Below are 24923 nucleotides of genomic sequence, written 5' to 3'. Positions count from 1 at the left end.
GAGTATGGACCAGTTCCCTGGAAGCAATATGTTGTAAATAAATTGCATGCTCACAAGCAGACCATAAATATAGGAACTGCTACATAAGCATCCATGTGACTTTTCACATCTGGCATCTAGCATTCTCTACTAAAGATACCCCTTGACCCAGCTGATAATCAGAGAAAGATACAGAATATTGGCCTTGAATAGACAGAAAACTTTTTTTTTTCCCTTTCTATGTTGCTTCAGGTTCCTACATCTCTGATTAGGTGATTTGCACCGTTGCAGGATTGATGGCACAGGTGAACAGATCAGGAGGGATGTAGGCAGTTGCAAAAAGCATATCCAATTAAGTTGCACAAAGACATTTCTATTTTGGGGGTGGAGGGGACATATTAATTCCAAGAAACATTGAAAGTACTAACTGCATATCCACCCCTCAGCTTTTCTGATTTCAGCTTTATAGCTGAAATCAGCAGCTTGTGCATGTTGTACAAACTTGAGGAAAACTAGTAGAAGGTTTCTGAGTTTAGAAAACTGTTTATTAAAATTTTATGTCATATACCACTGTCAAAATGTAGACAATGCATTTTAAATTTCTTTCTAAGTTTATATGAATATTTACTGTGTTTCTATATGCTGGTTGTTAAAACATGAATATTAGCCTTCCAGGAGGGGTGTCCTGGGGACATGGTGGTTAGTTTGCTTGTTTTAATGAATACAAAGTATGCAAGAAATGTGTATGCTTAGCTGGGAAAATGTGTAATAAACATGAGAATATTTTAGCATTATGTCAGCACAATTTCTAGTCATGCTATCATCAAGGGTATACTAACTGTCTCAGTTCTTGGAATAATAACTCATTGCAACTATAAGGGCAAAAAGAGATTATTTAATATTGCAATAAACACATAAGGTAAATTTCATTACTAAAGGATTTCTTCCTATCTTTAATATCTGGCCCACAATTATAAGGAATCCCAATTTCATTAATATTAATGATGCTGCCTTTTCTCTCACAGAACTAGAAGACAACTTTTAAAAGACAAACACCAAGAAAAAAATCTGAGACACAATTTTGTAGAATAACTAAGTGTAAAATATATAAACTTTTCTGCCTTCTCTGGCTTTTTTTTTTTTTTATATATGAACTCCACTGGAAGCATCTCATTCTCAAATGAGTGTCAGATTTTTCACCAGAAATGACAGAATTTATTTTACCATTTTATTGTAGAATGCTGTAAAGAATGTGGTTAGACCTGTAATTGATTTGTCTAACTGTGTGCTGTGCTGAAAAGTTACTGTGCTCCTATTTGGACTTTTGCAAGTCCACAGATCTGTTGTTCTTAAAGCAACATATCAAGTAGATAATAAAACTTCCTTTAGAAAGCTAGTAACAGTTTTGAACAGTTTGGTTCCTCACCAGAGTAAAACACACTGAGAATTTATTTACTTTTTTCATTTCAGTTTTAGTTAATTTTCTATTGTATACTTCTTAAAACATATCTATACTATTTATATTGTTGTACACTCATTTGAATAGATTAACTAGTTTCCACTGTCATTTTGCTTTCCTGCATAGTAAACCTCTGCACTGTCTTTACAGGACTTCAGAAAGTACCCATTAGCTCTGTGGAATAGAGAAGTGTCTTAAAAGTCACTGCTTCCTAACATCATGAAACAAGAAGGTCTTTGAATGCTGTGAACCAGAATGCAATATTGTTTGACTAAGATCAAAGAACGGCCCTTGTGCATCATTCCAGAAGCAATATTACCCTTTGGAAGAAAGCCAAAGAAAAAACATTTAGGCTTATTTTGTCATGCAGTGTTCAGTTGCTGCTGGGAAAACTGCTCAATGGACATGGTCTAAATCAAATCAGGATCAACGCAATTTATTGATTTATTAACAATGTTTAATTAATTGACAATCAGTGAACAAAACATTTCAGGATCAGTAACACAATAGACAAACCACAATATTAGATACTTACAGAATGTTATTCATAGGTTGGGTAGGACATCCAGACATGTCTAGTCCAACCCTGTGTTTTAAACAAGTCTGATTAGATCAGGATGTACTGGGCTGTGACCACTCAAACCTTGAACAGCTCCAAGAATGGAAATCTCATAACTCCTCTGGGCATAACTGTTCTCATATTGACCACCCTCATGGTAAAAACACTTGTTGCTAATGTCTGATCAGAATTTGCCATTTTTTACTTTTGTCCTTTGCTTCTTGTCCCATCACTGTGCACTTCTGGAAAAAGTCTGGCTCCATCTTCTCTGTATTGTCTTATCAGATAACTTTACCTTCTCTTCTTAAGACTGAACAGGCCCAGCTCTCTCAGCCTCCTCTCATACACCCTGTGCATTCAGATCCTTGACCATCTTGGAGGCCTCCATTGGACTCTTTCCAGGATGTCAATGTGTTTCCTGTACTGGGGAGCCCAGAACTACAGCACTCCAGATGTAGTCTCCCAAGTGCCACATAAAGGGAAGGACCACCGCCCCAGATCTGCTGGCTACGCTCTTAATAATACAGCCCAGAATGCTATTTGCCTTCTGTGCTGCGAGGGTGCATTCCTGGCTCATGGTCCACCTGTTGGCCACCAGGACCCCAGGCCTTTCCCTATAGATCTATGCAGTTATCCTCCAGCTTGGATAGTTGCATGGACTTGTTCCATCTCAGATTAAAGACCTTAAACTTGTTCTTACTGAACTTCATGGCATTCCTGTCAGCTTATTTCTCCAGCCCACCCAGGTCCCTCTGAGTTGCAGCCCTGCTCGCCAACATTTGACCCCTGCCCTCAATTTGGTATCAGTCACAGGCTTGCTGAAAGTGCACTCTGTCTCGTCATCCAGGTCATTAATGAAGACATTAAACAGCATAGCTCTTGGTACCGATCGCTGAAGGACCCTTTGTTCACTGACCATCAGCTGGACTTTGCATCACCAGTTGTCCACTTATTCCACCCATATCTCATCAATCTGGTGATAGGGAGACTATAGAAAACTATTAGGGACATTACAAGGTATGCAATGCTCACTGCTCGCCCTTTGTCCACAGTGCCCATCACCTCAGCAAAGAAAACAAAGAGTTTGGTCAGGCATGATTTAGCCTTAAAACTAAAGTTACCCAGTTACCTTCCTGTCCTTCACATGTTTAGAAATGGCTTCTGAGAGGATTTGCTCCATGAACTTGCCAGGGACTGCAGTAAGGTTGACTGGCCTCTAGTTTCCTGTGCCCTCCTTCTTGCCTTTCTTGAAGATAAGTGTAACATCTGCCTTTTCCAGTCATCAAGAAGCTCACCAAATTGCCAAGACCTTTTGGGGATTAAAATGATAATGGCTTCACAATGACAATGGCAATTGTTGCAACGACATTGACCAGCTCCTGCAGCACCCTTAGGTGCCCCTTGGACTCTTTCTTCCTTTATTGTGGGTACTGCTTCCCTTCTTCATACTCTGCTAGGACATGGGAAGCCTAAGGATTAGTTTTGCCAGTGAAGACTGAAGAAAAGATGCCTTTCACAAATCAGTTCTTCTCAAGACCCTTGTCACTAGATCCCCTGCCCCATGGAGCAGTGCACCCATAATCTCCTTAGCCTTCTTTTTGCTACTGTTGTACCTATAGAAACCTTTTTGTTGCACTTCACCTTCCTTGATAGTTTTAACTCCACCTGAGGTCTGCATTTCCTAACTGAATTCCTAGACATGCAAGTAACGTCTTTGTATTCCCCTCCAAATTGCATGTCCCTGCTTCCACCTTTTTTGTACTTTCTTTTTGTGTTTGCACTCACTCAGGAGCTCCATGTTTATGTTTGCAAGCCTTCTGCCACACTTGCTTAACTATTTTGATATCACTATGGACTTTTCTTATGCTCCAAAGAGCTTTTTGTTGAAAAATATCCATCCCTTTTGCTCTCCAAGGCAATTTCCAATGGGATCCTCAAAACATGTCCTGAGCAGACCAACACTGGCTCTTTTGAAGTCCAGGGTTGTAATTCTGCTTTTTTCCTTGCTCTCTTCTCTGTGGATAATAAACTCCACAGCCTCATGTTTCCTGTAACCAAGACTGTCCTTGACCTTCACAGTTTCAACCATTTCTTTCTTGTCTACAAGTAGCAGGTCCAACAGAGCATCTCTCCTAGTGGAGTCATTGATGACCTGCATCAAGAAATTGTCTTCAGTACTTTCCAGAATCTTCTGGACAGCTTGATAAATTAAAATCACTGTACTTAGTAACTAATTTTTGTCTTACTTGACTTCAGTTGTGACTTAAAACTCATCCAAATCATGTGCACCTTGTATTGTAACCTAACATTTTGTGACTAAGGTCAGTCAGTCAATCTGTTCACATCTTGATTCCATTCATTGCTTTGGAACTGCTGCTTGGGTTATCCCTTACCCAAATTTTTAGTGATGCTTTTGCATATGCTTTAAAAACAGTAAGACTGCACAGAAGTATTTCTTTACAGTTGCACCACCATGCCTAATCAGAAGAGCTTCTGGCGAAAGTCTTCCACCCACAAAGTTTGCAACACCTGGACATTATTAAAGTTCAGTCTACTTTTGGAATATATAAATTTTTCAATAAAATATTATTTTAAGCTCCAGGTTTTATGCTTCTTTCAGGCTGCCCTAGCAGTGGAAACATTTCTGAATGTAATACCTCATTTGGTGGCTTTCAAGGATGCATGCGACTCATTTCCATTGGTAACAAAGCAGTGGATATGATCTCAGTTCAGCAAAATGTTTTTGGCAATTTCAGTGACCTTCAGATAGATTTATGTGGCATTATAGACAGGTAAGAAAATAATATTTACTCATTTATTTACTTATTTGAATGTCTTGTTTCCAATACTTACTTGATGACAAAGAACAGAACGCTTACAAAATGGCATGCTGCTTCTTTTGTAAGAATTCAAAAGTCTAGAATAAATGCAGTATACATAGCAGAGCAGTGCAAATAAAATTAGAGTAACTGGGGTTAAAATTATTTGATGTTTCTGACCAATCTTAAATATCTTACTCTCTTTTCAAAGAAAGAATATAGACACAAACCCCCTCCTATGACATGTAGTACTATTCACCCTTTGAAATGCTATGTTCTTTATAACTTATTGCCAGTTCCTATATTCTACCCATCCAGAAACGCAGTAGTTAATATTCATCACAGTGAGTGAGCAATCTTTTTTAGGCTGTGGTCAAAACTATTCTCATAACTTGCAGTAGATGGTATTAACAGCTATCTAAAAGAGAGTGACTAGTTGAAGTGGCTCCCTCTGCAGGGAGGAAAGACTATATACCTTCTCTGAAATAGATCAAAATTCTTGATGGAAAGACATTGCTGGAGTTTAGTGTGGAGAAGGCAGAGGATGAGCCAAAAGGGGTGTTGCAGCACAGCAGAGGCTGCTGAGAAGAGAGGGAGCAGACACACAAAGGGCAATGGGAGGAGAAGTTTTCTGCTGTAGACTCAGGAGAATGCAGTTACAGGTATCTGTACAAAGTCTGCTTTAATCCAGAAATGGTTGCCTTGGACCAAGCTGAAAGGCTGTACTGAAATGACACAACAGACAGGGGAAAGATGTGCTTGTAAACACTTCTTCCCCACACCCTAAATTTCTAGTCCTCAAAAATTGCCGTTTGGTCTAAAAAAGTCTGCCCTTTGAATTACAAGACTTAAAAATTGCTCTCTTTGGGGAAAATAGTGTAGGCAGAGATCTGCTTCAAGACCAGAGCCAATTTTAGGTTCAGTCACACAGATATATTTCTGTGACCTGCTTTCCATTCATAGACATAACACAGTGTACATCTATCGAGGTTATTTTGAAGAAATTCACAATGCCTTGTAAGTCAAAGACAAAAATAATACTAGTTCTTTACCCAATTGTTCATAAAAGTTTATGGAGAGAAACCTCCAAAAGGAAGCTAAAAAATCTGTGTACAATGTGTTCCTTTTAATTAGGTTGTAATGTGTATTCTCACTAATGTTTCTATATCTATCATGTTTTAAGAACATATACAGTTGCATATATATCATTCTTTGTGCTATTTTTTCCCTTACTGAGTTAATGCTGACTTTGCAGTAGGCAGTAAGTGTGATAGACATATGACAAAACAGAGTCTGGCCTCAGTCAAAACTTTACCATATAACTTGTTAGGGATTTGTATTTGGGATGCAGCATACATTTACGTTTCTTTCTAGCTTTCTCGCACCCTACTCCCTTCTACTCATTTTCTCATTTTCAAACTTCTTTTACTGTCTCCTTCCTCTCCTCTCTGATAGACCTCATGACAATTCCTTCCATCTTCTAAAGCACTGTGTCACTGTTGTTTTTTCAACTCTGGAATTGAACTTACTCCACTTCCATTATGCTGCTTGCTTTTTTTGTTTGTAGCAAAGAGACAGAATCAGGAACAGAATCAGGTCAAAAGAATGTAATGTGAGGATCGGCATATTCTTTAGTCAAACACATTAAAGGAGATCTAAGCAAGATTGTGAGTGGAAAAGATCACCAAATTGGCTCATAATATAAATAATGTCAATTTCTGTCTCTGATTTACCATGGATTTTTCAATGTGCAGTGTAACTGGGGACGTCTCAAAATGCTCATCTCAGAGCTGTGATTTAGGAACAATCTCTTCCTCCATGAATGCAGAGATGTTTTATCTAAATTTTTAAAGGAAGATGGTACATTTTTACATGTAGTGATTCCAGTTCCTTTCAGCTTTTGAACGGCCATAGTATGTAAGTGTGTACATACGGGTTTTTAAAAAGAAGTTTGTGTGTATAAATATGTATAAAGTCACTCTGTGAATCTTAGTATATAGAAATCCAACATTATTTACAGTATTCCAAATGTCATAACATTTGTCTCTCATTCAGTGCAAGCTCTGTTTATTCAGAACTGCACCCTACCCTTTTGATTGCTTTTTTGTTGCTTTTAAGCACTGTGTCAAAGGGGTTAGATTTATATATAAACCTTCCTCGTATTTTTATCTTGCTGAATTTTTGTAGCATATGAACATGGTTATCATCCTTATTTTATGTTAATACCACTGCCATCTGTTTTTTTTTTCACAATGAACTTGTGTAAGCCACTTAAGCTTCCCAGTCACAGTCTTTTTCAAAGTGTTTTTATTACTTTCTGGCACTGTATTAACTCTTTTTTTTTAGTTTATGTTACTCTCATAGTTCATCAAAATTATGTGTGGTTTCCCATGATCAATACTAAAGGGAAAAAAAAAAAGTCTTTATGGAAGGTTTTTGGTTGGTTGGTTTTGTTTTATCTAAAATTTGCTAGTGTTAATTCATATCTTCTTATATCTTGACAATTACATTTTTCTTGGACTAGGTCTGCCACGTTTAGTTTTCAGCTCTCAACTTGCTTACCATATGTCTTCCTAACTTATCAAAATAGACATTTAATCCACCCATTTTCATCAATTTCATTACACTCATTATCTTTTATTTCAAAATAGACTGTTTTTAAAAAGCTTTCTTGGTCTTGTGCTAGCTTGCTCCAGAGACTGTTTCTTTCTGGTTTTCTCACACAGTCTCATTCCATTTGATATCTGCAGCTCATCATCTGGAGCAAACTTCATGTTTCTCTTTATCAAACTAATTCTATATCTCACCATAAATCCCAGTTGATAAGATACATTCTTCTTTGTCAACATTAAAATTGCTTACATGTGTTAAACAATTTCTAATAGGTAGCTTGTATCATCTTGTGCACCATATTGTTTGAGAAAAAATATTTTCTTCCTACAATGATTTCTACATGTCTTTGGTTGCCCTAACCTAAAGTAATCAGAATTTTTGCCATTGTGCTCCTGATGGTAGATATCCCCCCTACAGCTGAGGGCAAACAAACCACTTCTTTGTCCTGGAGTCTTTATGGGAGTCTTTGCATCTCCAATTCCAAATAGTGAAGCATTACCTAAATTCTGGAGTTACTGATGGCTTTTGTAGTAGAAACAATGGACCACTAAATGTAATAGTTTTACATGTTTAAATTACATGAACACAAATAAAAATTATTGTTTGTATAGCAATCTGAATTTATTTGCAATAGTAAATAAACTGAAAATAATTATATTGAGTCCATTCTTTATCTCATCTATATATATACACACATTAAACATATATGAACATATATGTTCATATTATATAAACATATATGTTCATTCTATATAAACATATAGAGGATTCTTTATCAAATTTACAATCTTCACTGACAGATGGTTGGTTAGTTATTCATTTATTCATTGGGATATAATTTATTAACTTGTTCTTTTTAAACAAACAAAAAAAAGTTTACCTTTGCCATTTTTCTATTTTCTATTTTCTCCGTTCCATAAACCTTCCAGTTCCTCCTCCTATGCTTAAATTATTATAACTCTTTCCAGTCATTGCTCTTCCCATGCTCCTTCATTTAGCCTTTTCATTGTATAATATCTTTATATTGTTCCATTGCTCATATACCTCTTGGGCAGGCAAATAATTCTCTTCATATATTTCTCCTTAATACCTTTTCTTTCAACTCCTTTATCAATATATATTGGTTTAATAACTACTATACATAAACCATTGACAAAATAACTTTGAAGGACACAGTGTCATTCTAAATGCCTTACAAAGTTAGCACATTTAGTCTCTGAGGAGAGAGTACCAGATGAATCTGTCATAATTACATCAAGCCCTACACAGAAACATACGATTGCCTACCAGGAGTTACTGCCTTTGCTGTCCTGGCAGCAGTGTATTGTACAAAAAACAGAATAAATGGTTTTATATATATATAAAAAAAAAAAGACACTGACACTGGGAGAGTTTTAAAATATTTTTATCTTTTTTTTTTTTTAATTGAAGACCGAAGAAAGAAAAATAATGAAAATTGCAGGAGTTAGTTATTATTTTCAAAATACCTTTTAGCCATAGTTTGGAACCATGATAAGAAGATAGTGCACAAAAAATGTATTTAGCATATAATTGGCATATGAAGTTCTTATTTTTTCCCTTTCCTTTTCCTTCTTATCAAAAGTATATTCATGTTCTGGATCAGTGTTCTCCTTTGAATATTAGCTTATGATTATTATTAGCCCACTGCCTTGGTTTTAAATCATGTATCATTTTCAGATGTCATACAATTAAAAGCATATTATCAAGTAATATGTGGAAAACGTTTAATCAGCTGTTTTTTTTTCTGGTTTAAGCAGGCATGGCAAAGAATCCAAAAATTACCTTTTACAGATGAAGTATTAGAAATACTTTTTTTAATATTAGAAATATTTTTGTTAGAAGATGATTTTCTTCAGAGAAAGCACTGTTCTAAATCTTGCTTTGGGTAGAGTCGCAGCATAGAATGTAATTATAGCTTCACTTTGATGTAGCTAGTGGCTACTTTCTATCACACATTCTGAAACAGAAGCAAGATGTAAAATTTGATGTTAAAAGATTTAAATTATACCCTAAATTTTTTTCACTTCTATTAAAGTTGGTTCAAGTGTCATCAATTTCATCTAAGCTTTTCATTTTATGAACACTATTAGGAAGGCTAATTAATATGGACAGGGAGTCAATACAAGTAAAGACCATGTAAATCACTTGCAATTTTGGGATAATGATGTCTTTATCAAAAAGGAATAAGACAAGAAAAACTATGCCTGAAATACATGCAAGCAGAGCAGCTGTCAGAGGATGCACTGAAAGTCCTGAATGGCAGTTACGCTAGAGGAGATATATATTTATAATAACTGATGACTAGTCATACCCATAGAAAGCAAAATTAGGCATTTGTTGTAAGAATTATTACTAGGCACATTTATACAATCCCTTCAAACAAAATATATAATATCAAAGTAATTGTAAGCGCGGTAACTAAAGTTCATTTTTATGTTCCAAACCAGAACTCATTGAGCCATATATCATCTACAGACTTGTCTTAGAAATACATTCTGTAAGTGAGATAATAGATACAAGATGAGCTCTTTCACTGGCAAAAATGTTACTTATTTCCTTGAAAATAGGTGACCTATATCACTTTACTTTGCCTACACTTTACCTGCTGCTACTTTTTTTTTTTTCTCCTTCCCTTCTCTGAAAACCTCTGCTTATCCTTGTTTATAAACATTAAAGGAAGACAAAATTATTTGAGAGTGAAGAGTGAATGTACAAAGGCCCTGAATTATTCATAGGGCAGATGTGTGAACTGCTGGACTTTCTACAATCCTAATTTAATACCCTCCTAAGATTTCTCGAATTAATTAAAAGGTATTTTAAGATCCTGTGAATATTAGTGGGCCTGTTTTCTTTTTCCTGTGGTTAATGTCAACAATAAAGCCTTTTTATACTTTTTGACCTGTATCGCATACGCATGCATATACACATACACTCACTGCAATTAGAATGTTAACTAATTTCTAAGGTGAAAAGCTAGTAAATAATTGGTTAATGTGTGCCACTCTATTTCAATGTATTTTCAGTTGTGTTTATAACAAAGATAAATTTTCTTTTTTTTATCTCTTGCAATATTTTATACTTAGGTACAGTGCTGCAGTCTTAACCATTAAGCAGTTACAGGCAAATTTTCTTTGCTGTCAACCATTGTAAATCCAGAAGAAAGCCAGCAAAATTCTTCAGGTTTCTGCTCATATCACCAGAATGAAAACTGGCTTTACTGGTAGTTACCTCTTGTGATGGAACTGACATACTGAATATTTTACTCTTTCTAGAATAGAAAGTAACCACGATTTTAGAATAAGAAATAGGTCTCAGGTACTATGGTCAATTTTATTTGTTATGTGATCCTTTTAAAAATTTTCTATTATTTTTAGAAGAACAGAAAGAAATCTGTTGTGATGCTGCTTTGTTGTGACACATCTTGTTGAAGAAATCCTATCAGTTGCAAAACTTGCCAGTGAATTATCAGCATGTAAATCTTTCATTGGTTTATCAATCTGCATTGAATTGCAGATAGTTGAATGGTAATAAGTAACAATTATGTATCTTACACTTTATTTCTGTTCTTACAGGCTTATTGCATAATTAATATATTTATTATAGGCAATAGGAATAGCAGGGAAGATGAAGGGAAATTATCTTAATTTTCTAGTAATTATATTGACGTCTTCCCCAATGAGCTTGAAGACTTCCTTCATGTTATTATACTTCTTTTCCATGATTTTGCATCCCTTGATAAGTACAAGTGACGTGTAGCAAAAGTGCTCTTTGTTTTTCTTTTTAGGTGTTTGCCTAATTACTGTGAACATGGTGGTGAATGCTCACAGTCCTGGAACAGCTTCTACTGCAACTGTGCTAATACTGGTTACAAGGGAGCTACTTGCCACTATCGTAAGTCTAAGATGTTTTCTGACTATGCTTTTATTTCTGATTGAATTTTTTCACCACAAAAATATACATTTGTATTGATCATTCATATTAGAAGATTTTTCAGTCATGTAAATATTAATAAGTTAGTTCAAGGAAAGATCTTGAGAATTCAAAATATATAACAGCAAAAACTCATTGCAAGTTCTAATGTTTATCTGTTTCTGTTTCACATTTTTTGTAATTTACATGAGGTGGTCAGTAATATCCTCTTCCATCCATATAATTCCGCTTTCTGAATCAGCAAATCATTTAGAAATGTGTTTAATTCATCTTTTTTCATCACAACATTTTTTTTTTTTTCCTGAGACAATGGGACTACATTCATGTGCAAAAGTAATCACAAGCTAAGCCCTAAACACGTGTTTATGTAGTTTGCTGAATCAGGGAGTAGATTAGGAGAAATTTTTAAAAAAACTAATTGAAAATAACAACTAATTTCACAGGAGATGCTCTACATTTGTACTTCTTTAAGCATGTTCTGGGAAGCAGAATAAATCATTACTCTGGCCTTCATTATATGCTTCTTATAACTAGAAATCCTTATGAAACTTTACAGATAATTTTAAAAAATTCCAAAGACTGCCCTAAAGATCAGATAAATAATTCTGTCCTTATAAATTGTACTTATAAAATCTATACAAACGTTGTTGCAGATTTTCTGAAAAGAACTTATGTCTACACACATGGGATTTTTTGAGAAATCACTGATTTGAGAAGACTGACTATTAAATCTCACTTGTACAGAGTCAATAACAGTGATGACTTTTCCTGTAATGCCTTAATTGTAAAAAACACAGTGGCGTAAATAACAATTTTAATAAAATTTGTGTAACAAGGAAAGGATGCCAATAATACAGATGCTTTTGAATACCACAGTTTATCATATAAAACTATGACAAGCCCAAAGTGAATATGGAGGTGATTTGATTCATTATAATTTGAAAAATCATATGTTGAATCAACTGATGATGTCTATGAGGACAGATGGAGGGCATGGTTTCCTAATGATTAGGACTCCATGAGAGATGTAATAATATGATAAGAGTTATTGAATTTTTATTCACTGTCAAAACTACATATAAAAGCCTTCTGGGATGTTTGTTTGTGATTAATAAAATACTGTATCTATGGATATAAAAAGGAAGACTCTTAGTACTTGATTTTAGTGATTTTAATAATGATTTCAAATCAAGAACCTAGGATAATTTTTGGCCATGTTAACACACTTCTGTGTAATTTCAAAAGAAAAAAATGCCCCTGGAATTCTCAAAGAAACACTCTTTTTGTTATAAACCTAGAAATAAGTTAATGATCTCAAAATATTAGTACACAAACTACCATGTTCATAAAACATTTAATGAATAATTGAATCTCTTTGGTCATGTTTAAATTTAACTAAGACTATTTACTGTAAGGAACCATAAAATTCAATTTGAAAATTATATAAATTGTGCATTCTGAATATTTCATAGAGTAAGCAATCTGTTTATCTTTTTGATAGGTGTTGCCATATAATACCAATAACCATCAGGCAAAAAATACAGAGATCACACTCTTCCAAAAGCTAGCTTCTTTTTAAAAAACAGCACCTCTTTTGGATTATTGTACTAGTACTTTATGGCTTTTTTTTTTAATTTAAATAACTGAATTTATATAGATCAACATCTTCTAGACCGTGAATAATTATTACGGAGTTATGTTTTTATTTCTATAGCACTCATAACTTTTTTTTTCTGAATCTAACGGCTCTTTCTTTTTGCAGAGTGTTTTCAAGTTTTGATAATAACTGATAGAGCACACAGTCTACATGTGAAAAGAAAGACCAGAACAGTATGACTGCTCGATAGAAATACAATGGTTAAAGGAGAAGTTAGGCTAATGTGGTCTAGCTGTGGCATTATCATCAGTGGTTCCTGTCTGTTTAAGTACAGAGGTGGAGTCATAAGTCCTTTTTCTCAGGTTTTTGGTTATAAAGAAGTCATCACAGAATTTTCTTTAGGCCTTGACTGATATAAAGTATACATGACATCAGACTGAGGAGCTCTCATTTTGTCTTTGCTTATTTAGTTCTTATATTGCAGTCTCTGACAAGTTATTTGCCCTTCTGTTTAAAAGGGGAAGAAAATAAGAAGTGTGAAAGCCAAAAAATGCCAGGAGACAGTCAGAATACCTAGAAACACTGCCTACCTTCTGTCATATGTAATAACAACAACAGCAAAAATCTGGTTGAGGTAGTTAGTGTTTGTTTCCACAAAATCAGATTACCAGGGTCTAAGTAATACCCTTGGCATTCACATTATTTGGCAGTTTTTACAACCATTTACTAACCCACATTTCACAGTTTCTTCCCTGAAGTTTCCAGCTTGAAATATGGAAGAAAATTCTTGAAAATGTCCCTTGTGATCTCCCTGATAAATAAAACCAAATGTGCTTTACAAAATCAAATGAAAGTATAGTTTTGATTATGCGATTTCTTCTGTATTCTTTAGTAGCGAACACACACACGCAACTTTTTTTCCCCATTGACAGGCTCCACGCACTTTTTTTTAATTCGCTGAATAAAACGTAAAATTATGCCATTACATTTGTGATGGAATGTGTTCTTTTACAGCCATCTATGAGCAATCATGTGAAGCCTATAAGCACAGAGGGAACACTTCAGGCTTTTACAATATTGATTCAGATGGAAGTGGCCCCTTGGGACCGTTTCTTGTATACTGTAATATGACAGGTGAGGTGATAAACTTCCTTAACTCACAGCTGGGTCTGTATGCATGCTCATTATATTGAAACATGAGTTATCAAGTAAGAAGCCTCTGTAGCTCGTAAGTTTAATGTATACATGCACAACAAAATGAAGGTGACTCCTTAGCTCAGAATATTGGGCAAAGAATTAGGCAGAGAAATTAGAATAATAACAGCATTCAGGCTGTGAAGCTAACACTGCATTCCTGTTGTTCTTTGCATAAATGGGACATGTGTGCCATATGGAGACAATGTCATACTAGTTCATTTTTGGGGAGCAGCTTTCTTTTCATTGAAGTTACAGCCTCTTGAGGACATTTAAGGAAATGAGAAATAAGCTATGTTTCATGAGGAAATTACTGATTTTTCCCAGTAACCTTCTGAAAAATTGTAATTCAGAACTGGCCTTTGTTACGAGGAATATAGGCATTAAGCTTAATTTTTCAAACTGCAAGTAGATCTTTTGGAGAATGCAAATGCAACCAGTGGGACTCTTGCAGCCTCACTTTCAAGCACACTGCCTCCTCTTCTGCACCCAGTTCTTTGAATCTGACCATTTATATCACTAGAAGTTTTAGATATCAGATTTTGTTGTCAGTCTTCTTTTTAACAAACCAGTTGATTTTGTCTATGTATGCCTATTGGTATATGTCCTTTCAAGAAAGCTTACATTTAAATAGCTTTTTGAAAATATTGTTTTATTTGTGGCTGTTTCCTTTTCTCTTTATTTAGCCTCTATATATTTGAATTGCTTTCCAGCTAAAATGATGAAAATACTTTACTGTTTTGTGACAAAAATATATTTTTACACAGTTATAACTTTTTAAAAGACTACATGAATAAGCTATAGTTGAATTTGGTTTAGGTATGTCCTTAGGTAAGTGTTGAGAACTTGACTTAGAAACTTTGTCAGAAGGTTTTGATGTTGTAAACAATTTGTTGTCACGTCTGTATCTTGAGAAACTGACAGGACTCTGTCAGTGGCATTGGTTGATTTTCACAGAGACCTAAAGAATACTTATACGTGTTGAAATAATAGAATTCTTATCATTTGAATCAGTCTGTGTAATTTAACTAGTCTCACCATGTCAGCTCCTGACTTTGACTTCTACAGCAAACTGTGCTACCTCATGGTGGGCACACTTCAGGTTGGCACAGGCCCTTAAAAAGAAATATCCTAGTGTCCTATGAGACTAAAAGAGACCAAAGAATCATGGCAGAAAGATGACAATTTTTTTAAGTGGGCATAACCCTCCAAGGTACAGTGTAGTGTCTGATTTATCCTTGTGTGTCCATGAACAGCTGTTACTGTTTTCCTCAGTCACTCCTTATTCACCACATTAAGCAAACCTCATTGATCAGTTCTTCATCTCGAGATGCAGCCTGACAGGATGAATCTTCTATATTTGTTTTGTTCCCAGTTTCCTCGTGACTGGTATTCCCTTTTCCCACCAGAGGCAGGGAAGGCAGATGCCCACATTTCTTACAGCACTGCCTTGTCTTTGACATTCATGGGGTTCTATTTTTAGGCAGCTGGGAGGGAGGTGCCTTTCCCTGGTTTTATTCTTGGAGGTCAGTTTCAGAATGAAAAGCCTACAGTCCAACACTGCCAGTTAAGATGACCAAACTTTGCAGTGACTTGCTTTTCTTTTTCTTTGTAAATTTGGGAGTGTGACAATGAGTCTGATAGCTGACCTGCTTGTCTTAATTTTTATGTTCAGCGTAGCCTTTAGATATATTTGTGTCTGTGTGTACGTGCATGTACAAAAACAAATCTGTTTGCTATATTTCCAGCCATCTGCTTTTTGACACCATGAGCATGTACTTAATAAAATTTTATAATTTGACCAAAAAACGGTAAGCAATGATAAAAAAGTTGCATAAATAGACTCCTTTTAATATAACATTTTTTTAATAGGCATCTCACCTTGATATTTCCTTTAAGTTTTCTCATGAATACTTGTCCTTTAAGTGACCATGAGTTCTTTCCTCTTCATAAATATAACGTCAGCCATGTTTGACCTGTAAAAAGCTAATGAAATAAAATACAACTCTATTAAATAGTTAGAAATATTACTATTAGAATGTCAGAAATATTATCATCAATACTACAAGTTAGAAAAAAATAAAATAATATGTCTCATATCTACTCAAATTACATTGGCCATTAAGATATGAGAATACAGTGAACATGAATCTAAACTTGACTTGACTGACACAGACGGGCTTTAACTGGGAGCCTGCTCACCCCTACATTAAAGTCGATTTTAGTCATGGGGGTCAGACTGTTACAGTCTTTGCAAGTGAAGGTTGAAACAGAATAAGCTCAGTGTTTCCCTATTCATAGGTGAGGGGGCTTGGCAAAAGTACAAAACAGCAGAATCACATAAGCCTTTATCAGCCACCAATATTTAGGGCAATTTATATTTCGAAGAACATGGAGGGAGTAATCTGTACTCCCAAGCAGAGTGTCTGATATTACATTTCCTTGTATGCAAACTACAGGACAGAGTGACCAATGCATTCCTGTGCTGTGGTGCCGGCCACTTTCATCCTTCCTGTGTCTCAGTGTACAGAAAAATTATTTTTCTAGTCTCAAAGTAAATACATAGTACTTAGCCTATGGCTAGTAGCTTTTAAAGTAATACCTTCATATAAATATTGTAACATCAGTTTTAGTTCTTGATCTGTGTGGTTTTGCATTGTAGTAAGTTTTTACAATTAAAAATGCTTTCCATAATTGCTGTAGAAAGTTAAAATAAGACTTTTAATGAAAGAATATATGTGAAGTATCAATATAACTGGAAAGTTATTGAACTGCTTTTTTGCTTAGTGTAAGCAGCATGGCTCCAAGTTGGAGAAAGTCTGTTTCACAGCAGACTGCACATCTTAGCATATACCTTTTATAAACGTGCAATATATTGTTTATTATTCAACCATTTGAATTATATGTATATTTATATACAAGTCTTTTCTGCTCTTTTATTACAAGAGCATTACTTCGGAACATATTTTTCTAGAAATAATGTTTGGAGTATTGAATATTTACTAGTGATTCATGGAAAACAAAATCTTGCAGACACAATTCAATTGCTTCTGGAATAAATATTTTGGCAATATTTTGCATGCCCCTGGTTTACATGAATCACAAGGCCTGTCTACACAATGCAATGAAGTACGTCGCTTCCTTACCCAGCAGTACTGAGCTAAAAGTCGACTTAAGAGCAGTACATATTTTTTAGGGAAATGCAGCTCTCAGTTCTGAACTAGTACTTCATCATATTATAGCACCAAGTCAAGTGGGCATACCATGGTCATTGCCATAAATTAATATTTCGTCAGGTGTTTGGAAGCAACTTTCTATTGAACTTTGGAAGCTGTGATTCTTAGTCCTTGACTACATACAGGTTTTGAATAGTACTTCAAATAATGACTACTATTTGATTTTAGATGGCTAGAATAACTCACCTTCATGTAATCTGAGTTTTATAGTAAATACAGAATTTGCAAGCTACTTTTGCTTCTTTATATAATAGAAAAAAGTTGTAGGTAATTTTCTCATACAGAATAAATTAATTCAAATTATAGTGATATATGTAATGTAGCTAGAATCTAGGATAGAATTTAATGCTATTTTATAAACAATTTAAGCCTGGGAAAAGTAACAATAGTAAGTACTATTTCTTTCTATTCTTTCATTGCAATTTACCAAGTAAACTATATCTTATTCCAGAGACAATTATTTGGGTGTCATCACTTACTGTTTTCTTATTCAATAATCATAACAAGCTGAATACCTGTTACAGTCATGGTATGATAATCTACTTGTAAATAGAAACAATGATTAATTGTTCTCATTTTTGCTCGGTGATTTATGTCTCTGTTTTATGCGCCCAAAAGCACTTTTTGTGATCAAAGAAGTCACCTTAAAGTTTGGTTGATTTCATCATACATTCCTTTTCCATTACCAACTTACACGACTACTTTTCATTCTTTATTACTTTTCACATGTGTTTTGAAAGATGCAACATGGACAATTATACAGCATAACAACACCAACCTAACCAGAGTCAAAAGTGCTAATCGAGAGAATCCCCACACTGTGTTTTTCAAGTACTCTGCCAGCCTAGACCAGCTTCAGGCTACAATTAACCACGCAGAGCACTGTGAACAGGAGCTTGCTTACCACTGCAAAAAGTCGAGGCTTTTAGATAAGCCAGGTAAGTAAAGCAGACAAATTTTATTATGTTGCATAGTGCATTTTATTTTACTGGCTACTAGAGGTATTTATTTCTATCAAGGTTTTGGCATTTTGCTACTACAGAGTTTGAACTACTTCAGATATCTAGTACTCAGATTCCAGTAAGTTGCCAAGAGGTATTTGAACAAGGAAACCACAACTGTCAGTTTATAATGATCTTCATTCACATTATTAGGTGCCCTTCAAAGTTAATTTCTCTCATAAGTCTTTTAAATTAACAGAGATTATTATTAACAGAGCTCCTGTTGGTCTGCCTGCCAGGGATCTTTAAATTTTAATGAAGGAATTACTGAGGAAATATCTCCTTAAAAGAACACAAATTAGTGCATAGATATCAGCAGAAGTTTATCGCTGAATGTTTTTGAACACTTAGTGTGCATATTGTGAGTGCTTGACAAAAAGCAACAATAACATTAAGTTTCCACTGTCCAATATAAGCAATTCTTAAAATGTGGATTATTGGCAAAAGTATAATTGTTTTAAGAGAAAAATGAATGGAGATCCTCTGACATACTTAAAGAAAAATTATGTAGTCTACTTAAGTTATGTAGTCTACTTAAAGCTTCGCTCTCACTGACACAGAGCAGATCTCATTGTTTGCTATCTTTTGAAAAACTAAAAGAAATTGTTTGACTTGTCCACCAGAAACTCTGAAACTGCTCAAATTGATTTCTTGGCATTCTTTCCTACTAAGCAGAGAGCAGGCCTCTGAGTGCAACAGTCTCCAGTTCTGTCTCTAAACTTTTTCCTTACATATTCTTTCTCCTTAATTATGTCATGGACATCACTGGACTTCTTAGACTAGAATTCACTCTTGGCAGAATATCTGCTCAAAAACATCTCCACAGCATAAAAGACGAACCTAATGCTTAAGATGTCCCACTGACCCTCCCTTTCACCTATGGACTTCAAATTAAAGTTATGGTTAGATGTTCAAAAGCATAGTTTACACCAAGCAGAGGGTTTCAAGATTGTGCTCTCTAAGTATTTCATATCTTTTGGCTATTAACTGTCACACAGACTACGTGAAAACCAAAGAAACAATAATAAACCCCACCTTCTCAACTCACCAGTTTCAGCAGAATGATCAAGCTGGAAACCATGAAAAAATTTAGGTCAGAGAAGAAGAGAGGGAAAGACCCAGGCAAGCAGGACTTTCTACCTTATTTTTTGTGATCCAATGAGATTGCACAGAAATGCAGGTTTTTCTGGAAAGCTAAAAGAGTGCAATCAGTCAATTGTGCTAGGCCATCTAATATTTAGAGTTTTGAATGCTAGGAGTAAATAGGTATGGGAAAGTTATTTGTGAGTTCTATAGATTTTCTAAAATCATTCTTTGTTTAAACACTACCACAGACTGTACCAAATGCAACTCGTCATTCCTCTGAAGAGTGGGCTTTAGTCTGTTCTGAAAGAGAGAGTTCTGAGGTAAGAGAAAGCTAGGATCTGGTGATGGTCAGTCTTGGCTTCTGCAGTGAGGCTGCTTAAAAAAGGCAACGCTGAGTTTTGTGATACAGGGATGAAATAATAACAGTTATTAAAGAGAGTTAGCGTTTACGTTTCCCTCTCTGAAAGCAGCCAGAGCCACATTGTTATAACTGTTTAGAGGATGTATTAACTTTGCCTTACGTTTTCTAGCATTCTTAATTAAATCACTTCCTTAAAATGAAATTCAGATTTTTATGTTCCAGGATTTAGATCTGCTCTTTTTTAGTTCAAGGGTAGTGGCCATGGTGCATGACTTAATAAGGACAGATCCTCTTTGACCCATTTAGTCATAGTAAGGGTAAAACCAGATACGGTTCCTGGGAGAAGAATCAGATGTCCCTTTGTAGATATAGACTGCTCTGTGCTTTTGAAGGGCTAGGTCTCACCTACAAGGAGAAGGAAAAAAGTGGTTTTTTTTCAAAATATATGTGCTGGTACTTTTTTTCAGGGAACTCAGTGATCAGTGCGCCTAGAGTACCCACTGAAATAGATGTTGTTTTCAGCATCTGAACCACATCAGCAGCAAACAGTATGAGTTTGCACAGTCTTAGAATCACAGAATCACAAATCACTGAGTGGCTGAGGTTGGAAGGGACATCTAGAGGTCATCTCGTCCAACGCCCCTGCTCAAGCAGAGCCACCTAGAGTCAGTTGCTCAGGCCCATGTCCAGACGGCTTTTGGATGTCTTCAAGGATGGAGACTCCACAATCTCTCTGGGAAATCTGTGCCAGTGCTCAGTCATCCTCATGGTGAAAAAGTCTTTCCTGATGTTCAGGAAGAATGTCTCATGTATCAGTTTGTGTCCACTGCCTCTTGTCCTGTCACTGGGCACCACTGGAAAGAGCCTGTCTCAGTCGTCTTTACACCTACCTTCCCTTCAGGTATTTATATACATTGATAAGATCCCCCTGAACCTTCTGTTTTCCAGGCTAAACAGTTCCTGCTCTCCCAGCCTTTTCTCATAGGAGAGATGCTTCAATCCCTTAATCATCTCTGTGGCCCTTTGTTGGACTCTCTGCAGAACTTCCATCTTTCTTTTGTAACGTGGAGCCCAGAACTGGACACAATTCTCCAGCTATGACTTCACCTGTGTTGAAAGGAGGGGAAGGATCACCTCCCTCAACCTGCTGGCAACACCTCAACCTCCTAATGCAGCCCAGGATAACAGTAGCCTTTCCTGTATCAAGGGCACATTTCCGGCTCATGTTCAACCTTGTGTTCGCCAGGATCCCACGGCCCTCTTCTACCAAACTGCTTTCCAGCTGGGTGACCCCCAGCATATATTGCTGCCTGTGGCTGTTCCTCCCCAGGTGTAGGTCTTTGTAATTCCCCTTGTTGAACTTCATGAGGTTCCTGTCAGCCCATTATGGTCAGCCTGTCAAAGTCCCTCTGGATAACAGCATGACCCTCTTGGAGTATCAGCCACTCCTTCCGAAGTCTTAGTGCATATAGGCATCCAACATGTTTGATAAGTGGCGGAAGATTAGGGTTATATTTACACAGTGACCACTGTAGTGGCTGCAGCTAAAGAATACCTGACTGAATCACCTTTAAATTGTGTAGACCAGCTATCTAGCTCAGCACAGCACTGTAATGCAGAGCTGTTTACAGAATTAGCCACATCAGTACTCCTTTCTCAAAGACATCTGTACAGTCTTAGAAGCAGTCAAGCTATCTACTGTTAAGCAAAACTGGCAATGCCTAGATAAGACCTAGTTAAAACTGGGGCGCATCTAAACTGACAACAGTCAGTGTATTGTGAATATTTGCTAAAATATTTCTAGTCTGGTAGAATTTTTAGTCTTTGAACACAACCAAATGTAAGCCCTAGGCTTTTGTCTCTGAGCTTGTGAGTAAGTTTTTCAAATATCCTCCAATTTATCATCTTTTTCTTTCTACAAATTTAGAACTTGCTGATATTATGGAAAGGGAGAATTCTAGTATCTTCTAAAATTTTAAGGTCATTCCACCCCATGAAATAGTTCTTTCTTTTATACCCTGGATATCAGAGAGCTAGGCAAAAAGGAGGAATTAAGATGCTCTCTTATTTTCTTTTTTCTTCAAGACATATCTTTCCATTGAAAAGTATGGAGAGAAGACAGAACATATTACTTGTTCTCTCTGAAGAGTAGTAATTTCAGATTTAAACTGTTACTGAAAAATCTAGTTCTATGTTTTTGAGAGCTTTGGAAATATATTTCTCACTTATTTTTATGTGAAGCATAATTTACAGCTTGCTCAAGCAAGTATGCATTCTAACTATTAGTGTCCTAGTGTGACATAGTACCATAAACTTTAGAAGTTTTGTTAGAAATTTTTGTAGTTTTAAGTGTGAATTATAATTAAATTTTATAGGATGCTCAGCCTATTTAGAAGAGCTCAGAGAGCTAAATAAGAATTCTGTTTGGAATACAAATGCTTTAAAAATTGGAGGGAAGTTTAGGAAGGTAAAGTGATCTAATTTGAAATTTTGGACTTGCTGACTTAGTTGTCATTTCATCTATTCAGCATCTGAAGGTAGTCTTCATCAAGTTTTCCTGTTTAAATTCACCTTTATGTATTTGCTTTCTGATTTTTATGCATAATTCTTTGAATGATTTTATAGTCAGAATTACAAAACAAACAAAAAGCAATCAATCACACATAGCTAATAACTAAAGCATACCTGACATTGAAACAAAATTTAAATAACATTTTACTGAAATGTTTGTTCTGTTTCATTTATTATGAGCACAATGAAATACCAGAATTTGAAATGCAAATAAGTACATTATCAAATTGCCTGCACAGTGTAATCCCTCCCACTTCTTCTATCTATAATCTCCACTAGCTACGCCTGACAAGTACAAAATTTGATGATGGTCACATGAAATACTCTTTGGAACATGCAGTCCACATAGTAATTCTTAACTGACTGTATTTTAAGAATACATTATATTCAATCAGCCTGGATAGCATTTGCAAACAATGTCGTTAAGGAAGTCACCTGTTATACATTTATGTGATCATAATGAAGAAATCTCTAGCCATTTTAATTAATAGCTTTATTTTGCATAGGCATTATTTTCTGCCAAAGCACGAATAACAATCTGGACTAATCAGTATGAACTTGCAGCATTTCAGTAAATACTCTCTCCTCACCCTGCTGTATGAACAAATAACTGAGACTAGCTTTTAAACATACCCCAATGTCCCTAGCGAAAGACTGGGAATATTAATTCATGACTATAATATAAAGCTAAGGCATGCTGTTAAAACAGCAGAAATATTCTGCTTTTTACAGTCTTACTTGTTGGAAGCTTTTTAAACTGTTGTCTGATAAATTATTTATAAACTGTCTCTAGGTTTTCTTCCTCCTGTGATGGCTTGCAAACACAAACACTGATATTGGACATTGATGCCATTATGCAAGTTTGACTTTTCCAGAAACTGCTCGCACTGTTTTTTGGCCTGCTGGGCTGACAGTTGTGTGGTAATGAATGCAGTCAATATGTTTACGATCTGAGAGATTGTCAGCGTAACAGAGGTCTTACCTAACAGTGAGGTTTAATAAACAGTGGCAGTTGTAAGTAAAGTTGAGACTAGTATAAATTCCAGCTTCTTTGTGGGGGTCTGCTGCAGAAAACTTGGAGCTCCAACAACAGCAAAAAGAAGTACATCTATAAGAAACTATAATTTAACAGTACTTGATTTCTTCTCATGCCTTGACTTTCATGCATTGCATCTATCACCCTTCCTCCTTCTTATCTGAGATGGTTTATCTTTATGCTTCATATCTTTTAGCTATTATCTGTTCTGTATATATTTTCTGTTGCTGTGCTTGCTTGGCAGCATCTTTAAGCTTAATCTGCAGTACTGTAACATTAAGGAAACATCCAGTTTTATCATTTTGCTACAAACAATGCTGACTGGATGCACCACACAGAGATGTAATAGTCCTGGGAAACCTCACTTCTGCTCACCAGATACATCAACTTGCTTATGGGAGTGCCGTTAATATGATTTCTGCTCTGTCTGAATATATAGATTCTGAATCTGCTGCCTGTGACCTAACAGCTGTCTTTGGGCATTTCTGATTAACACCACTATTCAGCTGCTTAATGCTCATCACAGATATGGGTAGTAGCACTCTGTAGTACTCTTGGTAGTGGGATGAGACCATTTCTACATAGCTTTTCTGTAAGTCTTCTCATTCTATTGCTGGTAGTTCCATGATCTAAAATTGATCTTTACTTGGGAATATAAACTACCTTGATTTTTAGGGCGATGGTATCTCCTTTTTCATGGATCATTTTAAAATGAATTATATAAATGGACTGCTTAAGATAAATGATTCTAATATCATGGCTGGCTGAGCTAGGGACTGTGAGTTCCCTTTTCCACTAATGCAAGCAAAAACCTGTGACAATCATTTAATACCTGATAATGAAGTATTAAAATGAATAATGACTTATCAAGTAAAAGTAGGTTTTTTTTTTTTCCAATTGTTGTTTAAAGTTTTTAGATTTGAGGGGTGATTTTTCTCTGCTTAACCTGTTGGAAACATATTGGATGAGAAAAACTGGGAGAAGTAGGAGACAAGACTGGCCACTGATTTTCTCTAACCTACCTTTTAGATGGGATGCCACTGAGCTGGTGGATTGGAAGAACCAATGAAACACAGACTTACTGGGGAGGTTCCTTGCCTGCTGTACAAAAATGTGCTTGTGGATTAGAGGGGAGCTGCATTGATTCCCAGCATTACTGCAACTGTGATGCGGACAGAGATGAATGGTGACTTTTTACTGTTGCTTATTCACAATACTTTTTCCTGGAAAGTAAATAAAGAAAATATACAGGCCTTAGCACGTTTAGAACACCAAAGCTGTTGTAAATTTAAATTACCATAGTGTCACCTGCTTCTTTGATATAGAACACATTTTCTCACAAAATTATAACTATATACATTAAGTATTGTTGCTAATTCTTTCACTCTGAATTCTGGGGAGGGTTTAATTTTATGCAGATACTTTCTAGTTTTGTAGTATATTGCATGTTATATATTAAGA

General features: G+C 35.6%; 1 protein-coding gene across 2 annotated transcripts in view; it reads left to right on the top strand.

Moving 5' to 3' along the window:
• Positions 1 to 24923, top strand: part of CNTNAP4 (contactin associated protein family member 4) — a 247180-nt gene that overhangs the window by 177110 nt on the left and 45147 nt on the right. The window contains exons 10-14 of one of the 2 annotated variants that reach the window (XM_076362421.1): positions 4618 to 4789; positions 11235 to 11341; positions 13992 to 14111; positions 18148 to 18345; positions 24492 to 24648. In XM_076362421.1, the coding sequence (XP_076218536.1) occupies positions 4618 to 4789; positions 11235 to 11341; positions 13992 to 14111; positions 18148 to 18345; positions 24492 to 24648 (754 nt within the window). The remainder of the gene's footprint in view (positions 1 to 4617; positions 4790 to 11234; positions 11342 to 13991; positions 14112 to 18147; positions 18346 to 24491; positions 24649 to 24923) is intronic. The other variant, XM_076362422.1, reaches the window with a different exon arrangement.

This window comes from Aptenodytes patagonicus, chromosome Z, assembly GCF_965638725.1.
Source record: "Aptenodytes patagonicus chromosome Z, bAptPat1.pri.cur, whole genome shotgun sequence".
Taxonomy (NCBI): domain Eukaryota; kingdom Metazoa; phylum Chordata; class Aves; order Sphenisciformes; family Spheniscidae; genus Aptenodytes; species Aptenodytes patagonicus.
This window is presented reverse-complemented; position numbering and strand designations above follow the sequence as displayed.